At 30.3% G+C, this 17,208-nt stretch overlaps 1 protein-coding gene across 4 annotated transcripts in view; it reads right to left on the bottom strand.

The window, feature by feature from the left end:
* Window positions 1-17,208, bottom strand: part of LOC106459515 (nucleolar MIF4G domain-containing protein 1-like) — a 57,091-nt gene that overhangs the window by 29,385 nt on the left and 10,498 nt on the right. For all 4 annotated transcript variants that reach the window (XM_022386024.1, XM_022386023.1, XM_013919142.2 and 1 more), the window contains exons 5-11: window positions 14,519-14,589; window positions 11,680-11,808; window positions 10,369-10,493; window positions 8,570-8,663; window positions 6,829-6,922; window positions 2,719-2,855; window positions 2,224-2,340 (exon numbers count right to left, since the gene is read on the bottom strand). In XM_022386024.1, coding sequence (XP_022241732.1) covers window positions 2,224-2,340; window positions 2,719-2,855; window positions 6,829-6,922; window positions 8,570-8,663; window positions 10,369-10,493; window positions 11,680-11,808; window positions 14,519-14,589 — 767 coding nt within the window. The remainder of the gene's footprint in view (window positions 1-2,223; window positions 2,341-2,718; window positions 2,856-6,828; window positions 6,923-8,569; window positions 8,664-10,368; window positions 10,494-11,679; window positions 11,809-14,518; window positions 14,590-17,208) is intronic.

Below are 17,208 nucleotides of genomic sequence, written 5' to 3'. Positions count from 1 at the left end.
TGGATATAAGTGCATATCTACATAAGAGCTATCTATGCAAGCCATCTCTAATTTTAAAATGATAGCATACAAGAAAGGCATCTACTCAACACCACCCAACACCAATCCTTGGGCTACTCTCAAATAATGGAATTTTACCATCACTGTTATACACACCCACAGCTCCCAAATGTGGAATGAGTTTGCAGTAATGTGATAAGAACCATGTAGCGCACTAACTACTAAGCCAAAACCAGCCTGCTTGTAGTAATAAAATCACTAACCAATAAATAACGTGGAGAAAGAAGACAAGGTCATTATTTTGCCTAGGAATGATAGTTTCTTAGCAAATATAAGTTTAAACAACGAAAAATTATTAAAAAGTAGTAAGTTTATTGTTTACGAGCAAGGTTCCAAAGTATTGTGTAGAAATGAAAGCTGGAAAAATTGTTCATATTTCTCCATGAATTATAATATTATATGATGCTAAAATATTAGTCCAAAAATATTTTTGTTTGAAGCATATTTGAAATAGTTACATTTCTCACTCAATTTGATACACAATTATGCACTCACTAGTCATGATTGAGTTAAAAGCTTTTAGTTCATATTTTGAGTCAATCCAAACTCAAACAATAGTCTTCGATTCTCAGACTTTCATTTTTAAACATTCTTAGATAAAGAAACATACCTATTTGCTTAGCCTACATCCTATATTTGGAACAGTTCATGCTGAAATTAGAAGCTATGCACATTTGGGAATACATCCCAAGCTTGCTTCCACTGAAGATATATAATCTTTAGCATTTTAAAGCAAGTACTCTAACTTGGAGCCAAATTTTGTGAAATGATCAACACTGAAATTAAAATCTCAACTCTGATCTACATTGTACATAATGAAACAGTTTGAGTTCAAGCTACAGCCAATTTTGAATTTACATTATACATACTAAGTGGTCTATATTGAAGCTAGTCTCAATTTTAAATCTACAATATACCTACTGAAGTGGTCTATACTGAATCTACTCTCTCAATTTTAAATCTGCAATATACCTACTGGAGTGTTCTATACTGAAGCTAGTCTCAATTTTAAATCTACAATATACCTATTGGAGTGTTCTATACTGAATCTACTCTCTCAATTTTAAATCTGCAATATACCTACTGGAGTGTTCTATACTGAATCTACTCTCTCAATTTTAAATCTACATTACATGTACTGGTCTCAGTTGAAGTTAGTCTTGAAGGCTGTACATTCTATATTTTAAAGTGGTTGAATATTCAAACTACAGATTTAATCACTCCAGTCTACATTCTACACATGGAAATGATGTGAAACTACAGATACAGTAGTTTAGTAGCCAAAACAATACATTTGTAACAGTTTATGCTGAAGCTCAGTCTTAAGGTCTACAGTCTTGGCTTTAGTTTTTAATGGTTTGCCTTGGCAGTATCAGTACTAGCTGATGATAAATATTTCCACAAACATGTCCTGATCTTCTTCATTTAATATCAGTAAGGGAAATTTACATGGTTTTATAGCTATAATGAGGATATAATAACTGAAAGTTAATAATGTGATTAAAGAAAAAACAAATGTGTAGAGACAAAGATACTGAGTAAATACTACCAAGGTTTAACTGAATGTGCAGGGGATCAGTCCAATGGACTGACTCAGTACTGAAGAAAGAATTAGATGTGTTACAAAAGTATTTGTCCCCACGAGTCGGTGTTCGGGTGATGTTCACATAAAAAATAAAAACACTTTTGTCCATCACACAGTTTGCATATTCTTTAGAACCTTAAAATGCATATCTATAGTTTTTTTTGGTATCCCTGTATATTGTATCTTGTATTAACTCTCCTCTACCATAAACTGTCATTAAATCAACAATGTAGGGTAATATGAACAGTTGATAACTGACATCAAATATATAACCATGTTGAATGGATCTATATAAAATGGCATGGCATGCACTTTTACACCAATTGATGCACATAAATCTAAAGTAAACAATGAGTCAACTGCTGCATTAACAAAAATTCTAATATAACTCCATCCCACATTATAATTACAAATTTTTAGTTTTCCATTTACACTGCTCAAAACTAAAGCTACCTAACAGTATTTCTCCAATAATGTACATTCTGAAGATTTAATATTATATAAGACAAGTTTAATGATGTATATTTCTACACTGTCAGAATAACTAATGTTTAGGACTACTTGATATTCAAGCTTACCAGAGTTCTTTTCTGTGATTTCACCAGACCAAGCAGATCCAACAATCCACCAGCGCCCTTTTTCTTCAGCATTCAGCAAATCTTCAAGTGAAATCTTAAGTTCTTGCACAGTGCAACCTACAGGTACAGCAAAACAATGTATTACTATTACAACAAAAATAAATCATTTACATAAATGTTGAAGAATGCTTATAAAGACTGAATATTAGATTAACCGACTGTCTAAACATAGGCTACACCTTTAACATGTATTACAATGGAAATTGTATATATTACTACTGAAATTACCAACTTTATAAACTAATCTACAAGTTTTAACTTATTATACGTATAGAAAAAAAAGAAGCAACATATTATTAAGGAAATGAACATCTATACCTTCATAAATACACCACAGTGAAATATTAAATAAAGGCATTAAAATAAGCAACACTAATTAACCTATTTCAATTTGCTTATCTATGATCATATAGTTTGTGTTTGACACATACACACCTTTACGAACAAATCCCCGCAACACTTTCCGTAAGTGCTCCACAAGACTTGGGTCATAGTTAGGTATTTTGTGCATATTATTATTACGTATTGCCATAAGGGTATCCAACATGAACCGTACACGAGCCTGGATTGAACTGTCATGAGAACAATGATATACATGGCTAATTTTTGTTCGCACTGTTGCTTTGTATCCCATATTTAAGTTAAAGTAAAGATTATTTAGTATCACAAAGAAACCTCCTCTTTACTATAGTTCATAATAGTTTAATATTTTTTATGGAAAGAATACACAACAGAGATGACTATTTTAAAATGCAATGATTTAAAAGTACGCAAAACAGATCATGGATATCAAAGATCCAATACAAAATACATTTTTGATATTACAGATACAATACAAAATGTAACTTGGACATCACAGATAAAATAAAAAAACAGATCTTGAATATCAAATACAAATTAAAATAACCATATATCAGTTTTTTTCCTTTAACAAGTTGATTAGTCACTTTAATATTAATTTGACCTGGTCACTTACAGCATGACTAAAAGAAAATCGTAAAAACCAACATATAGGAAATTTGGCTGTTGCACAAAAGAATATCAAAAATAGTCCACCTGAAGCAGGATCCTAATGCATTATTTGGTAACAATATGCAAAACAGATAAAAGTGAGATACAGAATATTTTTTTTACACATCTTCATTATACACAGGTTTAGTATTAGAACTGAATTCAATACCAAAATTTTGCAGATAGCAGCTTTTCCCATTTTTAGATGATACTCTGCAATCCCAATGAATCAACATTATAAAACCATCAGAAGTAATATACTGCCTTCTGACTCTGCATACAATATTAGAAGAAGCATTGTTTACTTTATCAAAATTGATTCTCACCAAAAATACCACTAAATAAATAAATATTTAAACACAAAAGGTTTAGAAACAAGATTCAATAATAATTCCAAATATAACACCATATTATATATAATTCACTCATTATTTCATGTTACCCATTTATATATATTTCATAAACAGATAACAAAAACCACAAAAGCCAAATTCTTCTTAAACAGTTTCTGCTTCTGATAAACATTTACTAATTTGTGCATGTATTTAAAACTTGTTATTCACGTGTTCCTTCAAGTTCAACATATTAACATTTAGTTTGTATTAATCATATGATCTTGTATCTTTGCAGGATGACAATTAATATATTTACCACACACACATTATTCAACCACTACTTCACAAATCCATCATCTTTAAACTGCCACTTTGTGCAAAGTTTTATGCCCATTAATATCTATTATTCTGCTACCAATCAGCCTTTTCATACTTTTTTTTCCAGTCTTACAAACATTATTAGAATAAAAAGTATTATCAATTCTCTAATACTGCCTGGACAGTGAAACAAAAGCCTCTAAATAAGAAAGGGAAATGTCTAAAAACGTTCTGTGTCTGATTAGGGTAGGACATGATACCTTTGAAAATTATTACTTTCTGACAAACATTTTTGTACACGTGAGCATAAGAATAGACTTAATACCACAATCTTTCGTGGTTAATACCTCCCTCCAATAATGTGGTAACAAATGTACTGCATTTTTGCAGAACATTTGTTATATAACTAACATGAAAACATCGAAATGGTGTTAATAAAGAGCTATTAAGAAAGTGTGTTAATAAAACTAATACGACAGTCCAAATCCCTCCTCTATGCACACACACACACACACACACACACAAATTACTACAAAGGACTCAATTTAGTTACAATACAACAAAATGTATTATAATTTCTAATAACCTTATCAACATTTTCCCAGAAATATTGCTAATGTGAATTACTTTCACAATACATGCAGTGTTGATCATATTCAGCTCTCAAAAAATATGAAAAATGTGTCCAGGTCTGTTGTAATCAATGGACAGGAACCACTTTTGTCAAGACGATGAGGAATAGTATTCTACATATGTTCATTAAGTTTCATGAAAGTCCAATCGATTTTGCCTGAGTTATAGAGCAAAAATAGAGTGAAAAAATCAGTCCCCATGCTAACCAACAGAGGTGTTTTTAGATTTTTGTGACCTTGACCCTCCAAAAACTAATCACAGCTAAGTTTGGCCACAGTCCAAATGTATACCAACTTTTGTCTAAATCCATTCAGCTGTTTCTGACAAATCCTGCTCACAAACACACACACTGGTGAAAATGTAACCTTCATCACCTTTGGTGGTGGAAGTAAAAATGTTATTGAGCAAGAATTTTCAAACTAACGGTTAAAAAATAAATTGTCACATTTTTTAGTTGCTAAAAAAAAAGTTTGTATGGTGTTTGATTTGCCTTTTTTTACTCAAAACAAACTTCAATTTTATTGGTACTTGAGGAGTAGGTAACACTTTGCCAACAAGATCATTATAATTGTTAGAAGTCAGATCACACAAAAAGTGTATTGAATTATGCCCATCAGTGGTCAGATTTATAATTTTGCTATAAGTAATTAGTTTGCCCTGTTCATAAGTTAATATTAATTAACTCTCTGGATATGAGTAGATAAAATTACACGTCATGACCTTTATACAGATTTACACTAGAAATTTAATTAAACTACTTTATTATTAATGTATGTCAATAAACTTGGCATCAAAACAGAGTTAATAAGTCATATTTTAACACAAGTTCAATAAATTCACAATCTTCAATTTACGTATCACATGGCATTTGTTCACTCCAAATTGCCCACTTACATTCTACTACCCCATTTAAGCTTCTGAATTTTAATATATAATACAAACTTGTAGATATTGCTGTGACATAACTTATAGCCTCCAATCATCTTGATTTATAGTAGTATAAACTAGAAAGTCAAACCCACATGCCACAACCTCCTATCACATACTGTCTTTAAAAAAAAATGTCAATAATTCCATATGATGTTTCCTATTACATTATTTATAACCAACAATAAGATATCTTAATTTATTGAATTATTTATAATGTTAATGCACTCTGATGACAGCTTTTGAATTAATCGCCCTATAGATTCAAAGTTGCTTTGCCTTGTCCACCTCATACATGGTAAGGGAATTATTTTAACACACATACAGCTTAGTTAGAAAGCCAGTTTAATTATAACAGTTATAGAACGTTGTGCATGTTATGTTGTGTTCTAAATTGAATATTTGAAATAAGTAAAAATTCAGTAACATACTAACAACAACCCTATCAAGAATTATTGTTAACTTCTATTGAAACATCAAGTCTTTTACTGGAAAAAAGTAAAAATACTGCATATAAGTACTACATTTCTTTTTTGTATGTATACTTTTTACTTACTGTTATAAAAGTAATTAAGATGTAAAACTTAGAAGCTCATTATTTTAGATAAGAAAACATAAATGAAAAAAATAATTAAATCACTCACTGAGGTATGCATGCAAACTGCATTACATGATTCAATACTTTGTTTTACCATCACTTGAGCTATTTGCTCACCAGGCATTTACATCTTTGTAAAGTCAGAGACTGAGTCTGACTGATATTCCATAAATTCACAGGCAGATCTTTAATACTTGATTTCAAGTTTGAGTTTTTGTGTGCACAGAGCACTTGTAACGGTTATTAAAGGTCTACCAAATTTGACAATCAAAGTTGCGTTGCAGGCGTTATATATATTATCAATTTTCATGTACAACTATTAGGATGTGAATCAGAAAAAGAAAGTGAGCTGTAGTTATTATAAAACAAATCAGAATATTTTAGGTAATGACTAATAACACAACATTACTTATTTTTTATTTTAACATTATTTATTATTTATTTATTTTGTTTGTATTTGATTTTAAAATTATTCACAAGAACTGGCAAACCAACAAGATAGCTTTCTTATTCTCGAAGCAGGGTAATGTAACAACAGCACCAATAGGAGAAAACCACATTACATCTAAAACACTGACTTAATTTATACATTCTCAAAAATTTAACAGAATTAAAAAATCATAAGTTAAGTAAAAATCCATGTGGTAAACACTAGAATTTCAATGATTAATATTGATTGTAGAAACATGATGAAATATTTTTTTAATCTGGGTACAAACTAACCTGTCTTCATTTAAATCTGCTGACTTTGACTGAAGGTCTAATATTACATCCTTCAGAGTTAGTGGATCATCCTTTCGTAGACTGAACCCCACACCTAACATAGTAATTGAAAAGGTATACTAATATATATGAGCAAATGCTATGATTAGGTTATTTTTCATTCATATTATATACTCTTTGTTCTAAAATATAATTCGGCAAAGGATTTTGTTTATCAACAGGAAAAATCCAACAGCAGTTTTAAAGTTTAAACACTAAATGGTAAATTCAGTAAAAAATAATAGTTATGACAGGCCCAAAATCAGTCATAGATGCATAACAAACCCAAAATGTCAGTAAAATATTTTGGAGGATAAAATTCAGTTTAAGAGAATTTTGGTAACATTTTCATTCCTACAGTCGATAATACCTATGTATGAGAAGTTTTACTTCAAATATCACATAGTTCATCATTACAGTTTGTTAGTTGAATTTTCACACAAACCTATTATTTAGAGGGCTATCTGCACTAGCTATCCTTAAAACTGAAGAGATAGACTAGAAAATGTGTTTAGTAAACACCATATACTACTAACTCTTGGGCTAGTCTTTTACCAATGAATAGTAGGATTGACCATCACATTATAACTTTCTCATGATCTAATGTATGAGTACATTCATCAATGAGTTTTGATTCCATGACTCATAGGTTGCAAGTAAAGTGCCATAACCACCGGTTCAAGCCAGGCCCCCAGGATTCGTTATAAATATTAGAAACATTTAAATTACAAGCCCAGAGGCTGAAAAATTGTTGCTGTGCACAGTAACATCAAAATATACATACTGTCACAAAACCTCATGTTTTGAATAAGTTAACACCATTACAAAAAAAGTTTAAGTAAAAATTAACATCTCAACTAAACTTTACAACAAAATGAGATTTATCAAGTATCAAATCAACATCAGAACAAAAATATGTGGCTGTTGTTGGCTTATCTCTTTACCAGTCAGCTTAAAAAACAAAATGGATTGGTGGAAAGATACTGAATCGATCATTATTATGTGCCAAAAAATAGAATCTTCAAAAAAAAAGATAACTCTATAAAATTTCAGTCATTATAATTATAGATATAAAAATATTTTATAAAATCATTATAACAAGTTACTAAATCAGGCTTGTTTTGTATTTTTCAGGATGGAGGGAGAAGTATTGGAAAATTACAAAATTTAGCAATACTATGATCATCAAAAATAATTATTTTGTGAAGATTAGTTGGCAGTAACTGTGGTATTTTGTTGATAACACTTCTTTATAAGTTATCAGAGAGAACAGTTTATCTTCAAGATATGTCAAACTAGCTGAGTAATTAGTTGGTCAACCTAGAGATATATTTAAGACATTTTATTGGGATTCAGTAAAATTTATTTTTACATATATTGTCACAACTGCACCTTATTTAAATTAATAAATCTACAAATATATACTGACACACAATGAAAATGAAACAGTAAGTTTCACATCAATAGCTCATTGGGTACAAACAAAATATTATTTACATGCTAAATATACTGAGCTTAAGTCATGCAATTTCATAAAAATTCCAATATATTCTAATATCCAAAAAAATCTTTATATAATATTTGGTAACTTTATTTACAGACAACTAAGTGTAAGGTTATATTTTAGTAACTTGGACAAAACTGCAGGTTTCTAACTATCCAGAAAATATTTTACTTTTATTATACAAAAAATAAAACTTACTTTTTAAAATCAAAAGGATGAGTTCAATGTCCTTTTCTTTAAAATGATTGGCCAAACAACGCAGTATATCATAAATCAAAACAGAATGGGTGACCTATGAAAAATGAGTATAAAACTTCTGAAGAAATATGCTAATAATCAACATAATTTCACTCCTACATGTAGCAATTACAAAATATGCATTCTTGTTGTTAATACAGATTATTGAACAAATTTACCTTCGTGATTTTAATGGTTATTTTTTATTATTGTAGATTTGGAGACATGTACACATACAGAGAAATGGTCTATTCTGAAGTGAAAGGAAAAAATGTAATTTAGAATGGAAATAAGGTATCATTAGTTTTTATATCCATAACTTTAAAATAATCCCAATTTTTACTGAATATACCAGAAAATAAAATACTATTAATCTAGATTTAAAAAATAATCTTATAACCTTCTTAAGAAATAAGTAAAAAAAATCTCACTTTATTTATTTATTTTTTTGCAAGCAAGTTCTCTAACTACAGGGCAAGAACAAGCAAAATAGAATAGTTTTAAAAATATTGTGTAAGTACTTTTCTTTGGTTTGAAATTTGTGCAAAGCTACATGAGAGCTATCTGCGCTAGCCTTCCCTAACTTTACAATGAAAGACTAGACGGAAGGCAGCTAGTCATCACCACCAATCACCAACTCTTGGGCTACTCTTTTACCAACGAACAGTGGGATTGACTGTCACTTATAATGCCCCCATGGCTGAAAGGACAAGCCTGTTTTAGTGGGATGAGGATTTGAACCCACGACCCTCAGATTGCGAGTCAAGTGCCCTAACCACCTGGCCATGTCTGTAGTCTGCATCATTATCACTGATAGCCACTGAGTTAATATGAGCAAAGTTAAGAGCATTGTTAATATTGCTGTAGATTCTACCCAATTAAGTTATCTAAAAACACGTCTTGTTTTGCTCAAGTTCAATTTTCTCAAATATTTTTAATAGTGAATATAGATCTAGCTAGGAAAAAGAACTTAAATGATTTGAATTTCATTCTAACACAGTTAACAAGTGCTTGTTCCATAAACGTGTCAAACTAACTTTACCCTGCATGTTTAAACAGACTTTCAAGCTGGTTCTCTGAACAGCAATCAGCTAATTTCATTTTCAACTCTTAAGTAGAATGTATCATTAAAACCATTCTTTTCAATAAATTTTACGGGAATTAAAAGTCTTAATATCATAAAAATAAAACTTAATGATTTAAACATTTAAGCAAATTCTAGCAAACATTTTCCACTATATATATTTTTGTTCCTTACGATATTTTAAACACTGAAAAAGAAATGTGGTAAAAAATGCAATTATGATGCTGTTGCTTCAAATGGTTATTAAAGAAATAAAAGTGAGATGTGGTAAAAAATGTAACTTGAAAATAATTCATCTTAGTTGAATTTACAAGTATTACTACAGGGTGACCAAAACGTTTGGAACCATAGGTCATTTTCGGATTTTCCTAATTTCAGATACATTACTGATTATGCTGCTGTCAAAGCATAAGAAGGTCGAGTTAATCTTTCTGTTAACCCAAACTGGTTTCAAGTTACAAGAACATGTGGAACACATACTGAAAATTTACTGACATGCCTATGGTTCCATACTTTTCAGACACCCTGTATTTTATTTAACTTTTGCCTTTACCAAAAGAATTTCAGGAGTCAAGTTCCACAGCTTAGTAACTGTTTTAGTTAATTTTAAATTTAAGTAATTTGCTACAATACAGAACAACAAAAACGTAACTCGATAACCAAAGCCGTGACCAACCTTGAAATTGTATAAATGGGCTATTAATGCCAGAAGGTTGTCACACTCTTTTCCTTGTCCATGATCTGGTCCACTGTTCAGTAACACATTAAATTTGGTGGCAAGTGACTGAAGGAAATGTGCACCTATAGAAACATTAAAATCCAGTTTAAATTAGAAATCTCAAGCAAATTTCAATTATTTATCCAATATTCCAATGAATAAGCATAATGATGGTATATATAAATTTCATAATATGATTGATTCCCCCCTAAAAAAATACTTAAAACATTGTTTTCCAGTTGTTATGTGAAAATATCACAATAACACTAAAAGCAACCCAATTAATTTAAGACAAATATGGAAAATTTTCATAATTTGAAAAGAGGATAAGCCAATATTGGTTAGACCTACCTACAGACAGACAGGCACAACTTTCTCTAACCTTTAGCTGCCTTTCATCTTTAGCTTTACTTACTCAAACACCAGTTATCAGCTTTAACTACAAAACTATATTCATTCAATAGGGTTAAAGATTTTCAAACATTTTACTCTGAGGCCCCTTAAGACCTCAGACATCATGACTGAGAATCCCAACCTAATAATTTAATAGAAATTGTACATAATAGCCACTATGAGGTACCTTACTTTCATTACAATTTGTTCTTTAAAAAATCTCTAGCATAAAAAACACATTATGTAGTCGTATTTATTTCAAGACCTAGACTAATGACATTATTTAAAGTTAGTTTCTAGGGCAATGTTAGCAAGTAAAGAAAATTATTTCTAGATGTAAACAGTTCACTATTACCTACTATTGGATACATGAACTTCAACACAAACAGTTAATGTGACAGCTTCCGAGTTTCAACTCGTCACAAAAGCACAGATTTACCCTTCATAAAAAATTCTAATAGCTTTTACTTGAATCTAACAGCCAGAAAGTGCTTATACCCAGAAGTAAATATTCTTCCAAAAAAAAATCACAAGTTTTCTCACACCATCAATCAAAGCTCTTAAAATCCTTCTTTAATTTTTCACTGACTAATTGACAACAGTGACATAGTAGCACAGTTTCAGTGACAAAACCCAATAATCAATATCACTTCCTTTTCTTTCTTTTTTTGACTTCCTTTTTCCTTCCCCATTTTTTCCCTTCTTTCTTTCTTCGTGACCCTAAAGTTTTCTCCATTATTCAGAAAACTACTTATCCTTATTTCTTTCAAACTCACTTTAATTACCAAAATTAGATAAAACATAAGAAACATATTTTTTACGTTTATGCAGACAAAGCTAACATAAAACAGAATGAACTATTTTGTTGTTACTCACCTACTTCTGTTCCAACATTAGCATGAAGAAGTACTACTAACATTGCATGTTCCATCACTAGCCTTTCTGGAGTTAGAAAAGGTTGTATGATTGCTTCAGATATCAAAGCTGTCAGTGTTTCATTCATATCTGTTTAATGATACAACAAAACATATTGTTAAAAGACCATCATATTCACAAATATGATCAAACTGATTCAACAAGCTAATAGCTTCTGCATATAGACAAACATAATTGTAATTTTTACATACATGTATCACAAATTATAAATTAACACAGGATAGGTGGTTAGTTGGTTCTAGTATTTAGCCAGTGATCATCAAAAGGCAATGGCATTTTTTTGCCGGTTTATAATCCACAAGTGATTATGAATATTCAGATCAGTTGTTAACAATGTCAAAGATATAAAAAAAACTGGCTGAAAGTCCAACATTTATGAGAAAAAATACACAAAGATAACCAATAAATAAGCTTTTTTTTCCAATAGCTTGTTGAATATTGATCTCCCACACTTTTCAGTATGATTCTCAAAGTTCAAAATAGCAAGTAAAGATAACAGTGCATTCAAGCAGTATTCAAGTTATTTTTATCACATCTTAATTTTTATGTTAGAAATTAAAATTATCACAAGTATAGGACTAAAAATTGCATAGAGTAATAAATTAAATTAAAAATGTGATACTCACTAGAAATTCATGTCAGCTGACATGAATTATATCTATTAACCCTTTCCAGATGAGTCACAGGTGAAAGGCCATGTCATCGTGTTTGTTGACTTGCATTCAAAATGTTATTGAACTACTATTTCACAAATTTATGTCAATAAGTTTGGCATCAAACTGTACATTATAATTCAGATTTTAGTATTATACATTACTCAATTTAGTAATTTAAATGTAAATATTAAAAAACACAGTTAAATATTGATTTTTGTGTGTCATGTGGTATGTTGAATGCAGCACTGGTTCAAATTAGGTGTTTGTGATGTTAAAATACTAAGTCTATATTTTTTGTACAAATTTGGAACTCAAATTACCAATATTAACAAGCTAGAATATAAAATAAGAACCTCTTATCTTTTCTATTTGCTAAGATATTGCTCATGTAATAAATCAAACACATTGGCACCCTGCCCACCTCTTTCCATTTTTGGAAATGCTCCCTTATATATATACTTACTTCTATATATGACATGAATAACCAATCCAAAGCTCAGAATGTCCTCCTAGTGGCTTTCTTAGCCATTTTAAACTCTTAGGATGCCATTTCTTTCTTTTGAACCATGATTTCAAAGACGTAGGCTGTGTCTTTAGACTGCTCAAAATTTCATATTCTTTTAGACTGAAATACAGCTTACTTATTAAGACTGATAAATTATAGTGGAATTCTATGATACTGATATATGATTTTTTTGTTTATTCAACTGTAAATATGAAACCTAAGAAAATTTGTTTCATATCCTCCATATGCAAAATTTTAAAAGGCTTAGCAACCTATGTCAAGCAGCAACCGAGTACAAAGGTCATAACTAGAAGAGATAATTGTTTGCTTCTTTGTTTACTGATCTATGTTCTATGTTTTAAGAAAAATAAGTTTAAAATCTATAAATGTATAATAATTGAAATGTGACTGTATTTTACAAAATACTAGTCTACTAAAACACAGCCAAGACAGATCACCTTGTAAAGACTAAAGGTCAGTTTTATATTATTGGATACAGTAACAAGAGTGCACGTGTGCCGCGTCATTGTAACTTCTGTATTGTTAGCCAGGCACAGCCGAAAGGTTAATATAATAAAAATAATAAATATATATATAAATGTATAATGTTATGAGATTTAGTTTAAACATTTATGCTTTCGTGTTATAATTTGTTGTCATTCTAGAATGAAAGAAGCATAATTTATATTTACTTCCTAATTTTTCATGGTGGTTACGAGATTTGTCAAATCTACCAAACCCATACAGAGATTAATTACTGAAAATAACAGATGAAATATAAAGTTTTTTCTTAAGAAACATTTGATAACTATCTCGACATTATAAAAATTTTGCATGTGAAATTTGAAAATTTTCTGATGCATAAAAGTAATTTTTAATCTTAAAATAAAAATTACTTTGCATGTTGGATAGGCAACACGCAAAAAGAAAAAAACCATGAGAAAAACATTGCTTTACTAACCTTAAGACTTAATAAAAAAATTTGATATCTTGCAAATGAAAGCACTGTAATGTTTACTGATAAACTGCCAAATTTCATTAACATTTGCTTACTAATTTAAAAGTTATAGTATGAAAACTATAATAAGCACAAAATGGTTATGAGGTTGGTCCCAGGGACCGAGCCACGCTGAAAGAGTTAATGGTAGAATGATACTTTATTTTACCCTCCCCCCAAAAAGGAGAACTCAGGTATGACATTTAATTCATAGTACACAATAATATAGCCATAGACTTTCTAAACTAATAAAATAAATGTAGTTACTATGGCCAACCTGTAGTACTTGACACGTATATGTTTGACCATCATTCTTATACTACATCCATGGCTCCAAATTGGGGAGCATGTTTTTGCAGCAATGAGTTGCAAACCAGTCCTCTGATTCAAAGTCAAGGTTATCTTTCACCTGCAGTAGCAATTACTGGCCCATGAAAGCAGAAATATAACTATACATAATGTTAATTATCATTATCATAAACCAAGCATACTGCCTAAAAATACATCAGTTTTATAGGTAGATTTCTTCCTTTCACTAACTTTTAACTAAGTCTTCTACTGCCAAGTATAAGCCTATAAACAAATGCTATAAACCAGTATGTTGAACAAAAAATATCTTACCATTTCTACTGTGAGACATATACAAGTCTTCAACGGCACTAGAGATAGGTTTAAGGTTAGACTCACTCAGCCTGTAAATATGTAATAAAAAAATTATTACTGTGTATATGCATGTTCTTCAAGTTACAGGTATATAAACATACATCTGAAAAATTCAACTCAATAAACAGATACATCGATATGCATGTATGAAACAAAACACTTCATATTATTATAATTCTTTATATGATGTATAACTTTTAGGATGAAATCAGGTAATTGTATACATGGCAAAGCTACTGAGGCTATCTGCCCTCATCCCTAATTTTCAACTACTGAATAGATGGAAGGCAGCCAGTCAGCAGCATCCTATTATGCACACTAAAGAACTGATTGTCACTTTTATAATGCATCTACAGCTTATATTGTGAGGAACATTTTGTGGTATTGTACAGATTCAAATCCATTTCACCAATGCTAATATTCAGGGCCCTACCACAGGTTAACCCACACCCTGATAAATATGGATTTTATATTATTATTAAAACACAGCAAATACAGTGCATGATACTTCTTTCAGGGATGTATATGTACCTTCCATTGTATTGCATGTGAATTGTTATATTGTTTCACTGATACCTATAGCAAATAATTCTGGAAGGGAAGACGAAAAGAAGCTCTGTTCTGCACAATTAACGTGTGTTTTGTTAATGTACTGTAAAATTAAATACAATAAAACTGACACGAATACATTAATATGTAATGTGGAAATCATCTGAAATAAGAGTCAGGAAAAAGTTTAAAGAATATAATATATGTATAATAATTTAAATTTCTATAAAAATGTCCATTACTTCCATTTCACTTTTAATTACTCAACCTTAATCTGGATGTCCAGAGTCAACCTTTTCACACCTTTTGTGAATGTACTTGTTCCCAGGAGAGTATAAAGTTACAATACTTTGTTACATAAGCCACTTTAAAAATATAATACAAAAATCAAATCATTTTAACAGAACATACACCACTGTAAAAACTCTCAGCTATACTCTAAGAGTGTTGTTAAGCAGATGGACTATTTAGTTGTACACCGATTGGAGAGTTACTTTCTAAGCCCTTAAAACTTGAACAAACAGTGACCCATCAGATTAAAACACTATTCATAATATAATGTATCATTAGGAGATGAAACTGAAAATTTGTAAGCATCTATCCATTCCAAGTATTTAGAATGAATTTGTCAGTTATGAGCAGAAGAGAATAACTATATATATACACACACACACATGTACAATGACAATAATTTGCTAAATTGTAAAGGTAGACATTTGTGCTGTATCATTATGCAAGATTGTGCCTGATAGTCTAGTTGGTAGACACCTATCTTCCTGAAGTGCAGTAAAGGAATTGTACTCTAACAAAACATAGCAATTAATAGAGACTGTATAAATCATGAAAAGTGTATCATTTTGCTACTTTTTTCAGAGTAGATATATTTATATAATGTAGGAGATTTCATGGCCCCTAGATGGCAGTACTACTAGATAAACATACCAATTTGAATGATTACTATATTATGATGGAGAAAGTAATTTTACTGTCATATTTTGTTTGTCTACTACATTGGACTGTGTATATGTGCATGCATTTTGCAGTTGATACCACAAAATTTGATCCTGAAGGATGTTTGTAGCAGAACAGGTTATTTCAGCTTATATTTTTGATACATTACTGTTTGAGTTAGAGTAATTCTAACTCTTTAAAGTGGTGATTGTGTGGAAAGCATGACTGACGGTGACACCCAATGCCAATGAAACTAGGCTAGCTGCCAAATGGTGACATAACATACTGAATATATATGTTGGTTAATAAGTGATGCAGTTTACGTGCAACATCATGAGCATGTTTTCCATTACATATTTAAACAGTTTATGTAAACTTAATTATGAACAAGAATACAAGAAAGAAGAAAACTGGCTTGAAATATCTAAATGTTATGCATTTAGTAAGAACTGCAGATTATTACCTTAGTCTGCTTTTAGATGCAGAAAAGGATATGTTCTGTATTTTCTTAATGCAGATAAAGAACACATACAGTTTGGTCCAAAACTGGAATACTTGTAAGTGTATAATTTCTTACTGAGAATCTACACCACAAAAAGTGAAATAATGGTGGACCCACTGTTTTCACTGGTGTCTTTCAAATGATAAGTGCAACTTGTACCTAAAGAAAGGGATTTAAGTTTAAATATTATTTAGCTAGTAAACAGTTGGAAACCTTTATTAATATAGTGTAGCAAGTCACAAATCCAAACTTAGCAAATGCTTAAAGACAAGAATAAAATTTAATTTCTTTATTTCACATTCTTGAATAAATTAATAAAAAAACAGATATTATACCACTGGAAAAGCATTTCCTGGTTTGTTTATTTTAGTATCAAATACTTTACTGTACACTAGATGAGGGTACCCATTAAGAAAGAAAAGAATTGTTTATGGGACAACATAAGATGATGTTCCCCTCCATTCTTATTAAACTGACCAAGTACTTGTGTGTTTAAATTCAAAGTCAAAAGTCTGTTAAAAAAAAGAAAAGAGTAGAGATATGCCCTATTTCAAGGTATTTTGTTACTTCCCCTTTGTGGGTAAAAATCCTAAATCAAACATATGAAACATTACAGTTATTGAGCCAGCCAACTTTGAATGATGAA

The sequence above is a fragment of the Limulus polyphemus genome, unplaced genomic scaffold (assembly GCF_000517525.1).
Source record: "Limulus polyphemus unplaced genomic scaffold, Limulus_polyphemus-2.1.2 Scaffold621, whole genome shotgun sequence".
Taxonomy (NCBI): Eukaryota; Metazoa; Arthropoda; class Merostomata; order Xiphosura; family Limulidae; genus Limulus; species Limulus polyphemus.
This window is presented reverse-complemented; position numbering and strand designations above follow the sequence as displayed.